This window comes from Topomyia yanbarensis, chromosome 1 (assembly GCF_030247195.1).
Source record: "Topomyia yanbarensis strain Yona2022 chromosome 1, ASM3024719v1, whole genome shotgun sequence".
Lineage (NCBI taxonomy): Eukaryota > Metazoa > Arthropoda > Insecta > Diptera > Culicidae > Topomyia > Topomyia yanbarensis.
The window spans coordinates 53,998,754-54,018,972 of NC_080670.1; the positions used below are offsets into that span (position 1 = coordinate 53,998,754).

The window sequence follows — 20,219 nt, forward strand, 5'->3', positions numbered from 1 at the left end:
GTTCGCCGAGCCGCCTCAAAACTAGTTGTACTCTTGCGTCGTGCTCTTTCTTCGTCCTTGCGTATACGAGAATATTATCAATAAACACTTGAACACCTTTCAAGCCTTTCAAAACCAGCTCGATTTCAGTTTGGAATATTTCTGCGAATCAAAGCTGCGGTGTCAGATAAAGTTCATGTTCGATTTCACAAGCAGTCTTTTTTCGGTCAATTTCCGTGTACTTTTGAGATTCCGAACCGAAACTCGAATTTAATCAAAGACCTGTTGTATCTACAGCCTTCCTCAACGAATTTAATCTGATTGTTTTATGAACGTGTCCACTGGTAAACAGACAGAGAAAGAATGACCTGAACGGTGAGAATGAAGAAACGGTGAAAATTCACCTTTATTGGAAACACTGAGAAAAGATATGTCCTCAAGCAGGAATCGAACCTGCGATCTCCCAGTCTCTAGTTGGGTGCGTTAACCACTCTGCCATCGAGGAACTGTGATGATGCCATCACATGTTCCCAACAGTTTTTGTGATCACCGCTGCAGCCTCCAGTACCTCCTAATTGACCCAGGTATTGGAGGCTGCAGCGGTGATCACAAAAACTGTTGGGAACATGTGATTGCATCATCACAGTTCCTCGATGGCGGAGTGGTTAACGCACCCAACTAGAGCCTGGGAGATCGCAGGTTTGATTCCTGCTTGAGGACATATCTTTTCTCAATGTTTCCAATAAAGGTGAATTTTCACCGTTTCTTCATTCTCACCGTTCAGGTCATTCTGTCTCTGTCTGTTTTCTAGTGGACACGTTCATGAAAAATCCTTAAGATAGGAAAAAACAAAGACTCACGTCCAAACAAGGAATATATAGAATTTAATCTGTTTTTTTCTCCAATCGTCGCCAAATGGTAAGGACTCCGAAAGAAAACACACGAGGAAGTAACTTTTTATTGTTATCGTACGTCCGACGAACCGACAACAGTGCTGCCGGTTAGTGGAAATCACTCAGAGCCGTAGCATGCGCTTGTCCATGTTGACCCCGCCAAGGGTGTCAACCTTAGGGGGGCGCAAAAATTTTGGTCTGCTTTATAAAATAAGTGAGGTTAAGTCGTAAAAATAAATCAGGATAGGACTATCATTCCCAAGTACACACAAAATTATTATTCGAAAGTCGAACTGAAAAATTAAAGGGTTGTGTACAGGACACGACCACGGTGACATTAAAAATGTAGCTTTTTTCAAGAGCGTGCAAATGTATTTTATCTATCACACATATCGACTCAAGTTCTTGCTCACTCGCCTGTTTTTTATGTTACAATTTGCTATATACCCTCCCCATTAAAACATAATTTATTGAAGGTCTTTTAACGGTAATCTATTAATTAATCAAGTATCTCACTAGGTGATTGGCATTATTTGGCTGATCCATCTAGTAAAAATAGGCTGGTCTGTCCAGAAAATATATTTAAAAGAAAAGTTCCATATTTAGAACCGTGACGAGGAAGCCCACGCCCAGCAACGGAAATATACAGATTCTTCATGAAATATGAAATTTCATTTTCCATTTAAATTTTCAATAATGTATTAATGAACTTAAGTAAACAATCTTAAGGTTAAGTATTTCTTGATCGATTAGTGGTGAAAAAAATGAAATTATTTGATAAATTACATTGTTATGCAACGTTCGCACTACCAGTTAAAACGGGTTTTATGCTATCTTGGTGACATTTTCTCTTGTTGCTAATTATTAAAACGTGTTATAACTCTGTAGTGTAAACATTGTATTATTAAACCAATTCTGCAGCGTTTTATGTTATATAGGTGTTTTATGTGGTAATAGGACTGACATAATTATATCTTCAGTACAGCGGTTTGTTGCATAATTTCAAACAGATATATTTTAAAATTTAAATTCGTATACACAACCGTTCTATTTTTTTGTATACTTTAAAACGCAATTAGAACTGTGTTTTAAATACATAGGGCAGGACAGATACTCTGACTGGATAAACTGGGAAAACAATTTTAAGTCCAGTAACGATTAAGACATGGCTTGAATTTGAATCGAAAAAGAACACCCGCCTAAACTGCTGCTGGGACGGTAAGTTCTGTTTTAAAATTTTCCGTTGTGTACAGTACGAAACAAAAGTGTTTGAAATTAGAAAACAAAAAGTTCTGCTGGGAATGTGATTGTTTCCGATGCAATTACACTCAGGTTTTTTTACGCAGGGGATACAGGCCGTGCAAATGAAAACCGCCTAAATTTCAAAAAAAACGCGTAAATGAAAACCGCGGAAATTTCAAATTTCGCGTAATAAAACCTGAGTGTACTCCCCTATATAAAATACTACGCTGCTGAACAGTGCAATAACTACAGAAGCACGTTGTCAGATACCTTACTGATAAAAAACATATAACCAAAATATGAAACATATGAAAACCAATAGGCTCTTTACCCTAGGCAGCTACAATGTGCCGTAAACATGGATTAACAAGTTACAACGCACACGCATGCATAAAAATAAATATATTTTATTCAAACGCAACACTCTTAAGCAGCACACACCGTATTGAATTAAATCCAAACCACCCCACCCACCCACTTTGCAAATCATTCTGTGACACCGTGCTGGTACCCGAAAAATCCGCACACGGCCACCGCTGCCGAAAATGCATAGCGTCTACCGCTTATTGTAGTGCCCAGACGCTGCAGCCATGATCTTACCCGTTCGACATAAGAACAAAAACTGATTCAAACGGGTACGCGTCACCTCTATTTATAAACTAACCGTATATGGTTTAGTCACTTAGGTGCGAGTGTGTGCAAATGCCAACGTTGCCGAAAATCGATAGCGCTTATTGCATCGCCCGGAGACGATGTTGTTCGTATGAGACAAGAGCAACAACTGATTTAAACGGACATGCGTCGTTTCTATTTATGACTTTTCGTCTTTCATTGAGTCACTAAGCTGCCCTCTTTTGACGGCTGTGTCTGAGAAATCTGCCTCACGAATGGTAATTTTCCCGTTTTTTGTGAACTTTTTAATTTTACCAATTTCCAAAAGTCTACTTTTATTGGAGAGATATTAAATTATTACCAATATTTAAGTTAGGTGTTTCTGAATCGGTTGGTGTATGAATGATTAAAATCCATCTAGTAATATCGGAGTTATAAGCGTGCAAACCTTACATAGTTTCGTTACATGGGAGATAGTTTAGATTTTAGAATGACACCTAGCCCCAGATAGTGGAGTAAGACATTTTTAATGTCAAAAGAAAGCCAAAGTAGACAGCAAAAAGGCGCATAACTGAGACGTCAGAGACAATCGAAGGCATCAGAAGTCTACGCTACGGTCCTGTTAGTCCAGAATAAACAAAGAACAAGTCAAAGAGTTCAAATTTCAAAAAATAGCGAAAATTATTACGAATTTTTTCGCCGCGTTTCCTGTTTCATAGACACAAGGGTAACAGAAATGTGATGATGGGCGGTAAAGGCAGGCCGTGCTGTGAAAATTGAAATCTCCTCGATGCCGGCAAGAGTTCCACAATATCACAAAGTTACCGGCAACTAGGTCCAACCAATCATGCACTAAGTTGAATATTTGGGTGAAATATCACATGAAATTTTGCTGTTCCTGAAAGCGTTGGAAACTCCTTGTTTCATCTCAAATGTCTAAGACCAGGTGCTGTTTGCTTCGGATTTGTGGCAGAGCTTCCTCTTGCTGGTATATTCACGGCCTCTCAAGAGAGCACATAGACGGCCTCTCAAGAGTGAAAGAATATTGCTCCAAAGACCCATTTCCTTGTAATTAGTGCAATACTACATGCATGACGCGCGGCACAAACAAGCGATCATCCAGACGATTCTTGTCGAAGAAGACGCAAAGCAGTCTCGCCGAAGGTCACCTGACAATAGTTTGAATGGACACACCATTTAGACCAATCCGGTCTAAATACCAAAATATTGTCATTCAAAATCTTCGCTCACTGGAGCAAGAAGCCATTGAAACAGCCAATCCCGTTCTCCAGTATATCCTTGCATGCCAAGTTCGAATCGATAATTACTCCATCGATCTCAATTATGTGAGCGGGTACGTAAACGCGTTAGCTCTCATAAAAGTCTTGTCGCCAGTAACGTCATTTATTTGCTTTAGACACAAATATTATCATTATATTTACTTATTCTGAGCTTATGTAAGCGAAATTTCGAGATATCTGGCCCAGCTGAATACTTCTGCGTCTTGTGGAATATTAGAATACTTAGCGGACTATCTTTGATCCGTAAAAAGAGCGGATACGTCGAACCCAGTTCAATGTGTTTGATTTTAAATGGAAACTCGGAGTCTTTGATGATGAATCTTGTTTGACATTCATTTTAGGATCATTTGAGTCATTTCAGGAGAGTTTAGTTATGCACGGGTCTAGAGTCAGACGCAAAGTGAAAAATGAAGAATATGAAGGAAGAGACAGAAATTATGAGGGATATAATTTGAAAGACAAATCTGAATAAAGGAATAATGTGGTCAGTTATCTTCACTCGTTATATGACTAGATGCAACTTATATTTTTAGAAATAGATCATAAAAGCATTGTTGGTTCACTTGCTTGTGCAAAAGGATGGGTGGATGCTGTCCGGTATATAACCAGAATGCCGGTAATTAAAATCTAATGATATGCACCCTTATCCACAATCCACCAACCAGTTCAAAGTTCCTAAAATTGTCTCCTCAGTATACTTGATATAGGGTGATGAGCCCATCTTCGCCATGTTTCTATTATCACTCTACCCATTTGAACCCGTTGGTTAGAGCAGTGTATGCCATCTTTGTTTAACGCATTGAGTCAAATGGTAGCGTAACAATAGGGGCGGCTCGATTCGAATTTTCGTTGCGCTCAAACACGAGAATTTAACTGTTTTCAGCGCATTTATGTTATAGGTTCTTAACAACGTAGCAAAGCTGTTGATGTCAATTTTTACGCATTCCATTGATTGTAGGCCGAGAAATCAATGAATTAGTGAGGCACCCTGCTTAGTATGATGAAAATAGGCACTTTACCCTATGGTTGAGTGCCAATATTTGTGGTCAACCTGAATTTTCAAACCGGACACGCCACAAAAGTGTGGAAGCTCGAAAAAAAAATCCCCATGCAAAATTCGAGCGCAATCGAAAAACAATGAAGCGTCGAGATCTGGAGTATTGTTGAAAAAAATGCATTTATGATGCAAGGAAAATTTATGAATTGAGTTTGGGAATGCAGTTTTTATTTGTTTTTTGTATGCCAAATGTTTTAGAAACCCATGAATTGTCGAGATCTGGAGTAAATACGAAAAAAAAAACAATTTTCTTGATTTTTATTTGAAAATCTTGATTTAAAAATTAAGAGTGACAGAGAGGCAACTTTTGTCAAAACAATTTTTTTACGAGAAAGTACAAGATCTCTTGTTTTAAACATTTCTAAGACATCTGGCAGAGAGCTAAAATTTTGCACAGAGACTTTTTTCGAGGTTCTAATGTTGTAGAAGTGCGTCAGGTTACTAAATTCGATGGTCACCTGTTTCCCATATATACCATTGCTCCCTCTGTCGCTTTCAAATACCTAGGGTCAACTGATTCCATAAATATACAGCAAAATATTTGTGACTCGTATCTACATGAAATGAACGACAGTCAAACATAAATGAAGTAGGGGGAAGGTGTGCCACAAATTATTGTTTGAATTGTTTGAAGACCACGCCACGGCACTGGAATCACTACACTGATTATACTATTGGGAGGATTATGGTACAGGTTTTTCTATGCGTATGGTCTGGTGCAAATAAATTGATTTCGGAATGTAGACTGCACTGCCGATTTTCCAATGACCCTCTTAGAATGACAGAGACCTAGCGGTACGTTCCGAAGTCATTTTTCCAGTCGGCAAGCTCCATTGAATTGTAATACGTGTTTTAAATTTATAGCAATATTATTATCAAACTTTCGATTCCTTACCACAAATAAGTGCGCTTGATTTTTTTTTGTTATGATAGTTGCACTTAAAAATCGTTTACAATTACAAACATAAAAACTGATTTAAATCAACTGAAAAGATATTGTATGCTACTGAATCTGAATTAAAATGTAACGCGTTCTTTAGTTTTCGTTGTTTTTTGTGGCTTACTGATCCAAGTTGATGGAGAGAACTGAACCCAATTTTCACCATCTCGGTTGGATAATGCCAACATTCCTCAGTTCGGATTGCTTGGCATTTCACTAGGAAACCAAAATCCCCATGCACACACGAAAAAAGAGCTACTTTTCGTTGATATGGAACGAAACTGTTACCACCAAGCGGATATGTTCATGGTAGTGTTGGCTGGATTCCAACGGCGGCTATCGTTCAACATGCATGCTATTTTTGTTCGTAGACCGTGACTTACAAATGCTCACCGATGCTTACTAACATGGTTGCAACGAATATCGCCTAAATCGTCGAAGCTAAAGGCTTAGGAAAACGCACTCGACGCATCAAGCAATGCCGGAGGGGAGCATCGTCAGGACTCGTATCCGAATCATGTTAGACCTTTTTTATTCAAAATCATTTCATCACAAAAACGAAAATTTGCCATATTTTTCACCGAGCGAACGATTCCAGTTTCGCAATGGTGGTGAGCAGTAATAAACTAGAGGAGAGTTGGGTTGGGATGAAACCTACCTGCGGCAATAATGTGGAACACGCAGGGCTGCCTCTGTTTGCCGATCCGGTTGGTGGCCACGCAGAGCAGCGTACCGTAGTCTAATTCAGTCATCGGCGTGTACGAGACCACGGACGAGGTTCCTTTCGGTCCGGCCCGAATTCCCGTGATAGCAGCGGTGGTGGAAATGTTGGTTGGAGAGAATGAAAAAAAGTAGAAAGCAAATAAAAAACATACCATGAAAGTCGTGTTGTGTACGAGGTAAGAATTTAGACATTCATTATTAGAGCTTTAGTTCGGGTGTCGTCGGTTGTTCCGCGTTGGCTGATTAATTATTTCGTTGGGATAATGTGATTGAAAAACCAAATGAAAAATAATTTATTCCGAACAGCCATGTAAAAACTCTTAAAAAATCATAATATCACGAAAAGCTTTCACGTCATCCGTAGTCATAATTGGATTATCCTCATAGAACCGTCAAAATCGCACGGCTCCATCCCATTCTCAACCGTATGATTGCCGTGAGCCGCAACAAAAAAAAAAAACTTCAACCCAGTATCTCCGCCCGCTGGCGAACGTGCAGTGTGCTGACAGCTGGAAATGATGGACTTAATTACCTACCTAGTCGTGAAATATGGCTCGCCTGTACATCGATACTCTCGGCTGAATTATTAAACGTCCATTTGAACTCCACATCGGGCGGATTAGCATCAACGATGCATCGGATCTCGGCGTTCTCCTGTTTGGCAACGCCGTAAACTCGCTGCTGGTTAGGCGCACACGTTGGCGCATCTGCAACCATATGAGAATAAAAAAAATCAGAATGGAACGAAAGTCGGTTATTGTGTATTGCTGGGTTTTTGGCGTCATTTTTTGTTGTAGTTCAATTCTTCCCGTACACACCAAGCACCGTGCGTCCCCTTTAAAATGAACAAATAATCGAATACCCTTCGCTAGATGAAAAATTCAATTATTCACTTACACATCACGTTCAGAGGGAACACGGGACTGCTGCCTTCGCCCTCTGCGTTGAATCCGACGCACGAATAGTTCCCGGCGGTGGTCCTCGAGACTCCCTGCAACACCAGCGAGTGGTTGCTGATGATGACACCCTGCGATATGTTGTGCGGCAGTGTTTTGTTCTGGTAGTCGGTGTAATTAACGATTTCCCGTGGTCCAGGGTTTTTGTAACCAGCAGCGTTCGATGGTATAGTGTAGCGTGCGTGCGAGAGAGAGAAAGATCATTTTATAACATCGATGCAACGATATGCGAAATAGTGGTTTGATCAGAAACCAGGCAGTTCTTTTGAACTTACATTATGTTTCCATTCGACCTTGTAGACAGCGGGATGGGCTGTCACGATGCAGTCAAAGTAGACGTCGGTGCCCTCTCGGATGGAATCCGGATCGAGTGAGCTTCCCAGCCGCACGAAAGCATCAGGAACATCTGCGAATACAAGCACAATAGAATGCATTGAAAATGGTTGGTTTGCAGTGCAGTCTAGAGTGTGACGAAACAGCGAGACCGATCGCTTGAAGTGGGGGTAAAAGCGAGATCCAAGATGATTACATTTATTACAAATAACGTTGCGGTGAAATCAGACTGAAAATCGAATCCGGAACTGGTAGATTAAATTAACTAGGTTGTCATGGTTGTGAGGGAGCGGAAGAGAGATGTATGGCAGATCAGAGAAGTTAAATTCTATTGAAATGAGTTTTTCAGAGAATGGTAGATGTTGTGCGGTGTCAAACAGCATATTGTACAAATAGTATTTTAACTGGGAATTGTACCGTCGAGTGTTGTCATTAATTGGACCGGAAAGATATCCTCGAATTATTCACAAGCGCTGCTCCGAAACGAATCTGTATCTATAAGGGTTTTGTTCACAATGAAGATGCGTATCATTGCCAATTTGTTTAATGTCCCGGGACAGTGCTTTTCAATATAAGCATTCAGGATGCTGGTATTATTTCGCATCAAAAGTACGTTTCACGAAATGTTACAGAAAAATTAAAGGGTTGTGTACAGGACACGACCACGGTGACATTAAAAATGTAGCTTTTTTCAAGAGCGTGCAAATGAATTTTATCTATCACATATATCGACTCACGTTCTTGTTCACTCGCCTGTTTTCATATGCTACAATTTGCTATATACCCTCCCCATCAAAACATAATTTATTGAAGGTCTTTTAACGGTAATCTATTAATTAATCAAGTATCTCACTAGGTGATTGGCATTATTTGGCTGATCCATCTAGTAAAAATAGGCTGGTCTGTCCAGAAAATATATTCAAAAGAAAAGTTCCATATTGAAAGCTGTGATGAGGAAGCCCACGCTCGCCAACGGAAATATACAGATTCTCCATGAAATAGGAAATTTCATTTTCCATTTAAATTTTCAATAATGTACTAATGAACTTAAGTAAACAATATTAAGTTTAAGTATTTCTTGATCGATTAGTGGTGGAAAATGAAATTATTTGATAAATTACATTGTTATGCAACGTTCGCACTACCAGTTAAAACAGGTTTTTATGCTATCTTGGTGACATTTTTCTTGTTGCTAATTATTAAAACGTGTTATAACTCTGTAGTGTAAACATTGTATTATTAAACCAATTCTGCAGCGTTTTATGTTATATAGGTGTTTTATGTGATAATAGGACTGACATAATTATATCTTCAGTACAGCGGTTTGTTTCATAATTTAAAACATATTTATTTTAAAATTTAAATTAGTATACCCAACCGTTCTATTTGTTGTATACTTTAAAACGCAATTAGAACTGTGTTTTAAATACATAGGGTAGGACAGATATTCTGACTGGATAAACTGGGAAAACAATTTTAAGTCCAGTAACGCTTAAGACATGGCTTGAATTTGAATCGAAAAAGAACACCCGCTTCAACTGCTGCTGGGACGGTAAGTTCTGTTTTAAAATTTTCCGTTGCGTGCAGTACGAAACAAAAGTGTTTGAAATTAGAAAACAAAAAGTTCTGCTGGGAATGTAATTGTTTCCGATGCAATTACACTCAGATTTTTCACGCAGGGGATATTGGCCGTGTAAATGAAAACCGCGTAAATTAAAAAAAAAAACACGTTTATGAAAACCGCGTAAATTTCAAAATCCGCGTAAAAAACCTGAGTGTACCCTCCTATATAAAATACTACGCTGCTGAACAGTGCAATAACTACAGAAGCACGTTGTCAGATGCCTTACTGATAAAAAACATATAACCGAAATATGAAACATGAAAACCAATTGGCTCTTTACCCTACGCAGCTACAAAGCGCCGTAAACATGGATTAACAAGTTACAACGCACACGCATGCATAAAAATAAATATATTTTTTTCAAACGCAACACTCTTAAGCAGCACACACCGTATTGAATTAAATCCAAACCACCCCGCCCACCCACTTTGCAAATCATTCTGTGACACCATGCTGGTACCCGACAAATTCGCACACGGCCACCGCTGCCGAAAATGCATAGCGTCTACCGCTTATTGTAGTGCCCAGACGCTGCAGCCATGATCTTACCCGTTCGACATAAGAACAAAAACTGATTCAAACGGGTACGCGTCACCTCTATTTATAAACTAACCGTATATGGTTTAGTCACTTAGGTGCGAGTGTGTGCAAATGCCAACGTTACCGAAAATCGATAGCGCTTATTGCATCGCCCGGAGACGACGTTGCTCGTGTGGGATAAGAGCAACAACTGATTTAAACGGACATGCGTTGCTTCTATTTATGACTTTTCGTGTTTCATTGAGCAACTAAGCTGCCCTCTTTTGACGGCTGTGTCTGAGAAATCTGCCCCACGAATGGTATTTTTCCCGTTTTTTGTGAACTTTTTAATTTTACCAATTTCCAAAAGTCTACTTTTATTGGGGAGATATTAAATTATTACCAATATTTAAGTTAGGTGTTTCTGAATCGGTTGGTGTATGAATGATTAAAATCCATCTAGTAATATCGGAGTTATAAGCGTGCAAACCTTACATAGTTTCGTTACATGGGAGATAGTTTAGATTTTAGAATGACACCTAGCCCCAGATAGTGGAGTAAGACATTTTTAATGTCAAAAAGATTTAAAATCGCAGTATATCATCATAATAACCACGGGTGGTAAAAACTCGATACTGAGACTCGTTTTCACTAATCAATCAGCTCACCTCATGATTAGAATTAATGGAACCTAACGAGTGATACTCTCCTATATAGTCTTAGAAAAAATGAAAATTACATTTGACGTAAACAACGTAACGACGTATTTTTCCATCCGATATTAGGATTTCACATGCTATGATATGTAAAATTGAATATTGAGGCTCTTTTGATGTAGGCTGAATGACCTAGGAAAAGCCGAGCAACTCACATTTTTACATGTAATTACATCTAAGTTTATGTGAATTAGGACGCTCCTTTTATGTGAATCTGGCAAGACGTAAAGTTACACGACTTTTTTTTTGCTGTGTGTGTATTCATTCATCCTTATTTTAAAAAACATGTCCTTATTTTCGAAGCTTTTGGATAGCGTTCTTCATTTTACATTTTACTTAATGTCCTTCATTTTAGTTTCAAACCTTGACATATATTAATTAATTCATATCAGGTTTATTCTAACAGAAAGTACTTTTTCAATTGTCACTTTCAATGCCTTCCAGCGCTTTGTTTTGTCAATGCATAACCTCCGCGACTCGTTACAACCAAACACACTTTTGCTCAATGACTTGTTAAATTCCAGTCAAAAGGGCAAGTTGCTAGCTAACGGGGGGCTATTTGCCAACTCGGATGCGCTAATTGCCCTTCAATTTGCCAGCAAATTGCTGGCAATTAGGGGGCTATTTCAAATGCATCATTTGGGCGATTTGCCGCCGTCATTTTTTAGCCGCTCTACCCGCCCTTAAATCGCCCCCAAATCGCCCAGGGAACGCGCCATTTAATGGTCCTTAATTGCCTGATATGAAAATTACAAATATTACTTATTTTCGGATTCATTATCTACTCACATAAACTTATCACTACACTAGGAACTATAAGAAGAATCAATGGTGAAATTGGCATTGCACACCAAAACTTACCACAATCTGACTTTTATTAAGAGTTTAGATCAGATATCTTGTTCCCCTATATTTACACTCGATTCCACAATTTCCCACATTCGTTGGCTAAATGAAGTGCACTAGACAAACAAAATACAAGCGAGAACATGCCAATCGTTTAAAAAAAATTATTTTAAATTTAAGCAAAACATGAACCGCCCTGTTTGAAAAACGCAAAAACAACCAAGTCCATTTCAGCCGCCCGAACATTTGTCTATGTATTGGAATTGCCTTTAAATTGCATTCGCAAATTGCATTTGTTCCTAGGGGCAATTAGCACAGGCGAGTTGAGTCAAACGTCAAACTTTTTAAATCGCCTGACCATGTTCGTCCGCATTTTTTTTGACAGGGATAGCTCAATATGAGGCTTGACCAAAGTGGGTTATCTTCATACGACATTGGCACTACACCATTTCAACTTGCCTCGGTCAATATTCAGCGTCTCAGTTGAACACCTTGAAAATGAGTCGGAATTCCAACTGGTCTTTGCCAGAATTCTGGTTCAAATGGTTCCAGTTCCGCACCCCTAGGTCGATGGGTTTGACGGTAATGCAAACATCATCAAGCATATTGCGTGTGTTAGTGCAAGATTGAGGTTAAATCGGGTGGATTTTTTCACTAATCAGGTGGAGAATCTCTGTGTGCGTGTTTTATTTCGTATACATATATGTCCATTAGACTGCTCAGAAAAATAATGAATTTTTGAAAACGCAATCGGCCCACACCTGATTCGATTCCTAGTCCCGCCAAGAGTACTTGTACCAAATTTGAAGCAAATTGGAAAGAGATAGAAATTAGGTGTCTTCTAAAAAGTTGTAGAACAGGTATTTTGCAATAATTCTTCCGAACATTGCGATATTCTATCTCCCTTGTATGAAAAGTTAGTGTTGGCGCCCTTTATGCGGTCACATTTGAAACTAAAATTTTCCAACCAAAACATAACTCATAATAATGTCTTATAATTCTTCTGAACATACTATTGGGCTAAACCTATCGATTATTTCACAAAAAATCATAATTCGTGGGAATCGAGTACTGGTACACAACCATGCACTGCTAGGCCCCATGCAAAACTGGCTCAAACATCACTTCACTTAAAGTTTAAGAACTTCTTTTAACAAAGGCGAATTCACTAGCAGTCTTCGGCAAAGTTGTAGACAATTAAATTATCTTTCTTATTTTTACTTACAGTGATAATACGATACATACAATGCCACCTAGCGGCGAAAATGCGAGTTAGTGGGTTTTCTCCATGTAAATTGTCGAAAAATTCCATACAAACTTCAGGCACGTTGGTCCGGTAGCTAGACTTGTCCGACTTGCTTCAAATTTGGTACAAGTACTCCTGGTGGGACTAGGAATCTAATCAGGGGTGGGCTGATAAGGGTCATTTTTTCCTGTCACTCTAATGTCCATACACATTGTAATTGTGTTGGTGTCCTAGACGTCAAATAAGTCAATCGCTGACTGGCAGGTCGACGTGGGTTCTTTTTTTCTGTGGGCTGTGTTTGTAAACATTGTTTAACAGCTTAATGGCAGTGTTGGTGGACGGGACTCACAGTGGGGGTCATTGTGTATCAATTTATCGGTTGACTTCGTCATCATGCACAGGCTAATTAAATAAAATAAAATAAATAAATGAGTAGAAACCTATTGGTTGTCATTTTGTAATAATTGTAGTTTTAAGTACTAGTGTACAATTGTTATGTGCTAGTCGTATGTCTATCTGTGTATGTGTTTGTCCGAGTATTTGTGACAGTTGGGTCAGGGAATGAATGCAGAACTGGCGTACATGATAGAATAGTGGCTAATATTTCCGGTGTTCAATTTGCGCATTCAATTCTATTCATTCGGGAAGGTCGGATTGGATAAATTAAGGTACAATCAATTTACCGACGCACGTGAATCGTCCATTCCCGGTCAGTATACCATGACGAAATTCTAGACAAGTTAAAGTAGGTTGATTACATGTGTTCTTTTCTTCTACTTCACTAGTCTATTTTTGTTGTACTTCTATTAGTTTGCTTTTCAACTAATCATGCATACCAAAAATAGTATCGATCAATTTATACACTTCTAAATAACTTCTTTGCCACTTTCTTTTTTCTTTATTCGGCATGCTATTTTTCCTTTTATTACTGTATCCTGAAATAGATTCATTCTAACACTCACTAACACAATTAAATACATATTCTCTCATATACGTATAAACGTACAAACGCTCAATACCTTCGCGATAACACAAACTTGATCACAAACGTGAACATGCAATCGCAATCATTTACACATACTTGCGCCTGCAATCTCGCCAACACTATAACACACCGGTAGTTAAGAAACTATGTATAAACATACAAACGCGGTCTTAAGCATTAACCCACCGCTAGGACCATCATGAATCGGTCACGTCCGATAGTCTCTATCCTCGGTCCTAGCAGCCTAAACTCATGCCTTCAGTAGGACCTCATATTCACTAGATAACACGTTCCGTGGCGACATGACCGGGAACTCTAGTGATATGGGAAAACTAATTATCTTCTGGCATATGTACCATACACTTAAAATTAAGTATCAGATTCACGGTCCGCGCGTGATCATTCAAGAATACATGCGAATATGTGCATGGCCTCATAATTAGAAAGTTGAATTTATGCACTCGAACTTATATACACGCTCGGGCAAACGATAAACACGTTAACATACGAACGCTCGGATCCTACGCGATCACCAACTCACAACTATGCTCGCGATCTCGCAAACAGGAAAACATCCCGGTGACTAAGTGAATGGTTTAGTACTTACAAATTTAGTAAGTGGGCACAAGAGTGAAACTACAAACACCCGTGGTCGGGCGATCATGAATTGGTTGCGTCCGGAAGCCCTATCTTAGTATCGTAGGTCCAATGCCTTCAGGTGGACCAAACAAAAAAATAACGCTCATATTAACTAGACAACACGATCCATTGCGACATGACCGGATACTCTAGTGATATGGGGTAACCCACTCCTTGTCAGAATTTGAACCGTACACCAAAAACTAAATATCAGAATGGCGGTCCGGGGTACCATCCAAAGATACACGCGAATATGTGAATGGCTACAGGGTTACAAAATCGAATCTACGCATGCGACAAGTACGTTAATATCACGCTCATAACCTTCGCGATCATCCATGCACACTTACACCCGCGATCGCGCAAACTTGATAACACCCGGTAATAAATTGTACGTTTTAGTACCCACGAAGTTACAAACGCGAACCTACAAACATCCGTGTTCGCGCGATCATGAATCGGTCGCGTCCGGAGATCTTGACCCTCCGTCCTAGCAACTTTGGTCCATATATTGTAACGGTCTGGGACCCGGTGGGAGCACAAAATAAATTTAACAAGTAATCAGCGAACCGAAGTTGATTTCCGTTTTGCGAAATTTCACTTTAGCGCCAATCTGTTACCAGAATGTCAAATTCCGATTTTAATTTTGCCCGGCCGGCTGTCGGCCCGTCGTTGGTCCAACCCCGAAAGTAACTAGTCAATCAACCTAAGTTCGCTGTATCACAACAACAATCAATATCATACTTAAACTCTATATTATACCGAAAGCAAATCAAAATTGTTTAACAGTTCTGTTCACACGGCCATGTTTTGCTAGCACAACACCACGTTTCACTATCCAGCATGCAACATCTAAATTCTGCAGTTCGACGGTCCTTACCGCCAAAATCTATTCGAGAGGACGAAACTCCTCCTAAAAACCGACCGCAGTGTAGCGCTAGTGACATAATAATGGTATTACTGGCCTGATAACAATTTCACTTAATATTTATCCTTACGTCGGTTTCACTGGTACTATCGCACACTACTGGTTTCTCTTCTGGTGTTATCAAACAATTCGTATTATTGGAGATTTGCGGCGGCATCACTATACATTTCAGAGCTGGGTGCCGAAACTCAGTGCTTTTAGGAAAATTCTAAATTCTTTACTAAATAATCTTGCGTGCGATGAAAATCGCAAAGTGGAAAATGCGCAAGAATGCGACCTGATCGATGCGAGTCCTGTGTGAGATGATCTTCCCGCCCGTCGGTCGCCGTGTACTGCCTGATTCGTTGTCCGCTCGGCTGCTCTGCTGCTTGATGTGATGCGGCCGGTATAATTGGCTGGGTAAAACTGACATCGGTTGTCTGTTTGCCAGTCGCTTTTATAGTCGTCGCTGGTGGCTTGTAGATACCCGCCTATTTTCCTCCGTGAACATTTTTGCCAAACAGACTTGATTTGCATTATCTCATCATGGCGCGGTTGAACAAAAATTGAAACAGCGATTATGGGTTGATTTCATTAGTCCCAAATTTACCCATTACACGTGCCCTTTGCTCGGGTTAAAAAAAATTGAAATTTTGCCAAAGAAAATTTCTAAAACGGAAAAATTTTAACTGTTTTTTTTTTTTTCCTATTTTGACGAACGCGAAATCTTGTGTTCCCATACAGGAACCCAACCAATACAAATAAGCACTATGATCTAGTACTGTTATCCGGAATCTTTTCCGAAACTGGCTTCTATTTATTCTGAAGGCTCAGAAAAAGATATTATTGTAAGGCTCATTATTCTTTTCCGTATGCGAAAAGGTTCGATGTAATTCACTCCGATATCAATCGTTATAAGCTTAACATTATAGCAACATAAGTTAAAGGTCCTATAGTGGACGCAAATCCTGTATGGAATAGTTTCCTAAAAGTTTCCCTCCCATATCCGCTAGTTCGTATGTGTTATTCCCTGTTTTCCGAATAACTTTGCATTTTATATACAGTGGGGCTAATTTAGCACAAAAATTATCAGCGGCCTTGGAAAGACAGAAGTTCTTCTTCCAGACAATATCCCCAACATTGAAAGTTGTTAAATTTTTACTTCTAGTATTATAATAGTGCGTTGAGCGTTTGTAGGCATTTTTCAATTCACGGTCAACTATTAGCTTAATTTGATCAAACGTCTCTAACCGTTTTTCTAGTTCCGTTGACGTCTTATGAACGGACTCAATATTACTATGCAGATATTGCTTGCCAAACCGAACATGATTCCGGCCGAATACGATGAAATAAGGTGATAATTTTGTTGATTCGTGCACACTGGTGTTTATAGAATAACCAATTTTAGAAATATCACGATCCCAATCTTTGTGTGACGAGTTTTCACCGAGATAAGCGCGTATGGATGACATTATTACTTTGTTCACCCTTTCCGCGGGATTGTTTTGCGGATGATAAACTGCGTTTCGAAAATGAGAAATTCCGTAGCTATCTAACAATCTTTTGAATTCATTGCTTATGAATTGACTGCCGTTATCCGAAATAATAGTTTGCGGTACCCCAAATTTAAGAAATACTTCATCTTCTAATATTTTACACATTTTGGAGGCATCAGCTCTTCGCATTGGGTATAAAAATACCAATTTAGAATACCAGTCTGATACAACAAACAGTACGGTGTTCCCAGCTTTAGATCTAGGGAGTACTCCGATAAAATCCATAGATATCGTTTGAAATGGACAAGTTGCTACTTTTGGACTTCCCATTGGAGCACGAGTATTGGTTGTCACTGGTTTACTGGCCTTACATACAGCACAAGCTCTAACGTAATTTCTTATTTCAGGTCGCATGTTCCTCCAGAAATAGTTTTCACAGATTCGATTCACCGTTTTTGTGGTGCCAAGATGCGCCACGTCGTCGTGATTTTGCTTCAAAATTTCTAATTTCTTTTCCGGATGTACAACCAGCTTCCAATTGTACAAGAGCCCACGATTGGTCTTTTCATAGCGGTAGAGGGATCCGTCCTGAATTTGATATTCGCGGGATTGAGTCGGGTCTTCCTGAATTAGTTGAAAGAGTTCGTTGTACCACGCGGTGTACTTGTCCTCAAGTGTAGTTGTCATTACACATTCGATTGCTCGCGATAAGGCATCAGGGACCAAGTTATGTTTGCCTTTTCTGTGAACTATATTGAAATCGAACCCTTGCAATTTTAGAGCCCACCTACCGAGTCTACCGTGTGGATCTTTAAGATTCATAAGCCATTTAAGAGATTCGTGATCTGTAATTACCGTGAACCGTACTCCGTCTATATAAACCCGAAATTTCTGAATTGCAATTAAAACCGCGAGGCATTCACGCTCTGTACTGCTGAATTTTCGTTGGGCGAGGGTTAATTTCTGACTCATATACGCGATTACTTTTTCACCATCCGGGTGATGTTGCCACAGCACAGCTCCGACGCCGACATCGGAAGCGTCGCACTGTACATAAAAAGGGAAATCATAATTTGGACATGTGAGCAACGGAGCTGAACAAAGCGCGCTTTTCAACTCTAAGAAGGCATCGTTTGCGGATTTACTCCAAAGGAATTTTTTCTTGGGCTGTTTAAGGAGCTCAGTTATCGGAGCGACAAGAGTTGAGAAGTTTTGAATGAACCGACGATACCAGTTCACTAGACCTATTAGACGACGAACATCCTTAACATTTGCTGGCGGAGGGAAATCTACTATGGCTTTGATCTTTTCCGGATCGGTACGAATTCCGTCGGTATCGACAACGTATCCAAGGTACTTCACTGACGGTGCGCAAAATTTAGACTTTTTAAGGTTGATGGATAATCGAGCAACCTTCAATCGTTCCGCGATTTTCCGTAAAATTTCAATGTGCTTTTCGAACGTGTCCGTAGTAATAATTATATCGTCTAAATAAACAAACGCGTATGGCTGAAGATCTACTCCGAGCACTTGATCCATTAACCGACATTGAGTTTGGGGAGCGTTATGTAAACCGAATGGCATTACCACAAATTCGAACAACCCGCGTCCCGGAACGGTAAAAGCAGTTTTCTCCCGCGAACGAGCTTCCAAAGGGATTTGCCAAAAGGCATCTTTCAGATCAATCTTCGAGATGTAACGAGTTCCTTTGAACTTTCCCAAAATCCCAGAGATATGCGGCAAGGGATAAGCGTCCTTTTTAGTAACACTATTCAGTTTTCGCGAATCAAGACACAATCGTACACTTCCGTCGGGTTTCTTCACGGTTACTATAGGATTTGACCACGGGCTAGATGATGGTTGCACTACTCCTAAATCTATCATTCTATTCAGCTCTTTATCAATTTCTTTCTGTACATACGGTGATACGGGATGATATTTCTGTTTAATAGGTTGGTGTTCCCCAGTTTCTATGATATGTTGTAAGGGGGATTCTGGTAGGGCCTCTAAATACCCGGCTTATGCGCCAGACGACGAAGTCGTCTGCCGGGATTACAGATCAGTTTGCCCTGGCTAGCTTTAATTCCTAACCCTACCGCAGAATCCGCCTCCAGTTCATCTCCCACTCCAAAGCTCCCAATACCTATTCCTACCAGTCTTTACGAATATTCCCAAAACTTTCCAAAATAATGAAATTCAAATTATCTTGCTTTAAAACAGTCTACAGAAACTTTTTATTTAAACCCTTTTATTTTTAATTGCAAATTTCGTCGACTTTAATATCGTTTCAGAGTTTATTTTCCTGTTTCTCTCCTATCGCTATCCTACCTTCGTGACGTCATCTAACCTTGGTTTCTTAATTTCTCCCGAACTGTGCGGGGCCTAATCTCTCTCTCACTTCTACCCTACTTTACAATTTCCAATTCCCTACTCTTAACGCGCACTATGAAAGTTCGTATGTATGGTTGTGGTTGGTCGTACTTACAGGCACTGGAACGGTTACCTGGTTCGCACTCGAGTGGTGAATATGCCAATGGTTTCGGCTCACCGTCGGGTGCTGATGGATTCGCTGCCCACCGGCGATGCTGGTTCGTTGCTACGATGTGCGACGAGGCGTTCGTTGTAGGCCACCCGGTGGGTGGGTGGTAAATTGCACCGTATCGATGCTCGACGGACGATGCTGTGTTCACTGTGGGCCACCAGTGGGTGGTGGCAAAGCGTGCTGCTTCGGTTCGCCCACGGACGATTTGTACGGCGGTCGATGCGGGCCACCAATGGATAGTGGCGAAGCGCTGCTTTGGTTTCACTGTTGCTGATGCTGCGGTTGGATGCTTTCGAGCAGTGCGAAGCGGAACTGATGCTGTTCGCTGCGGCGGGAACGGCGTTTGACAGCCGGTGCACTGCGGGCGGTGATGGCGTGCACCAAGGATTGCACACGTGGTCGCACGACGAGGACGCGGTACAGGGTCGCTTCTGGGCTGTTAGCTGCGTGAGTAGCAGGCGAATCTCTCTGGCGTTGGGGAAAATCTTTCCCTTTGAACACGACTCGCTTTCGTGGCAACCGGTAATGGCGGGTGGTGCCGCGAGGCCGAGATTTTTATTGCAGCCAACGCACTCCAGATGTGCCAATAGTAGCACGCAGCCACGAGGCGATTGTCACATCCGGGGGATTGCCAAGAATACCCGAGGTCACTGCACTCACCAG

General features: G+C 40.3%; 1 protein-coding gene across 3 annotated transcripts in view; it reads right to left on the minus strand.

The window, feature by feature from the left end:
- The window catches only part of LOC131677633 (hemicentin-2), a 709,680-nt gene that overhangs the window by 49,252 nt on the left and 640,209 nt on the right, over positions 1–20,219 (minus strand). For all 3 annotated transcript variants that reach the window (XM_058957531.1, XM_058957529.1, XM_058957532.1), the window contains exons 8-11: positions 7,979–8,109; positions 7,645–7,804; positions 7,284–7,454; positions 6,683–6,805 (exon numbers count right to left, since the gene is read on the minus strand). In XM_058957531.1, coding sequence (XP_058813514.1) covers positions 6,683–6,805; positions 7,284–7,454; positions 7,645–7,804; positions 7,979–8,109 — 585 coding nt within the window. The remainder of the gene's footprint in view (positions 1–6,682; positions 6,806–7,283; positions 7,455–7,644; positions 7,805–7,978; positions 8,110–20,219) is intronic.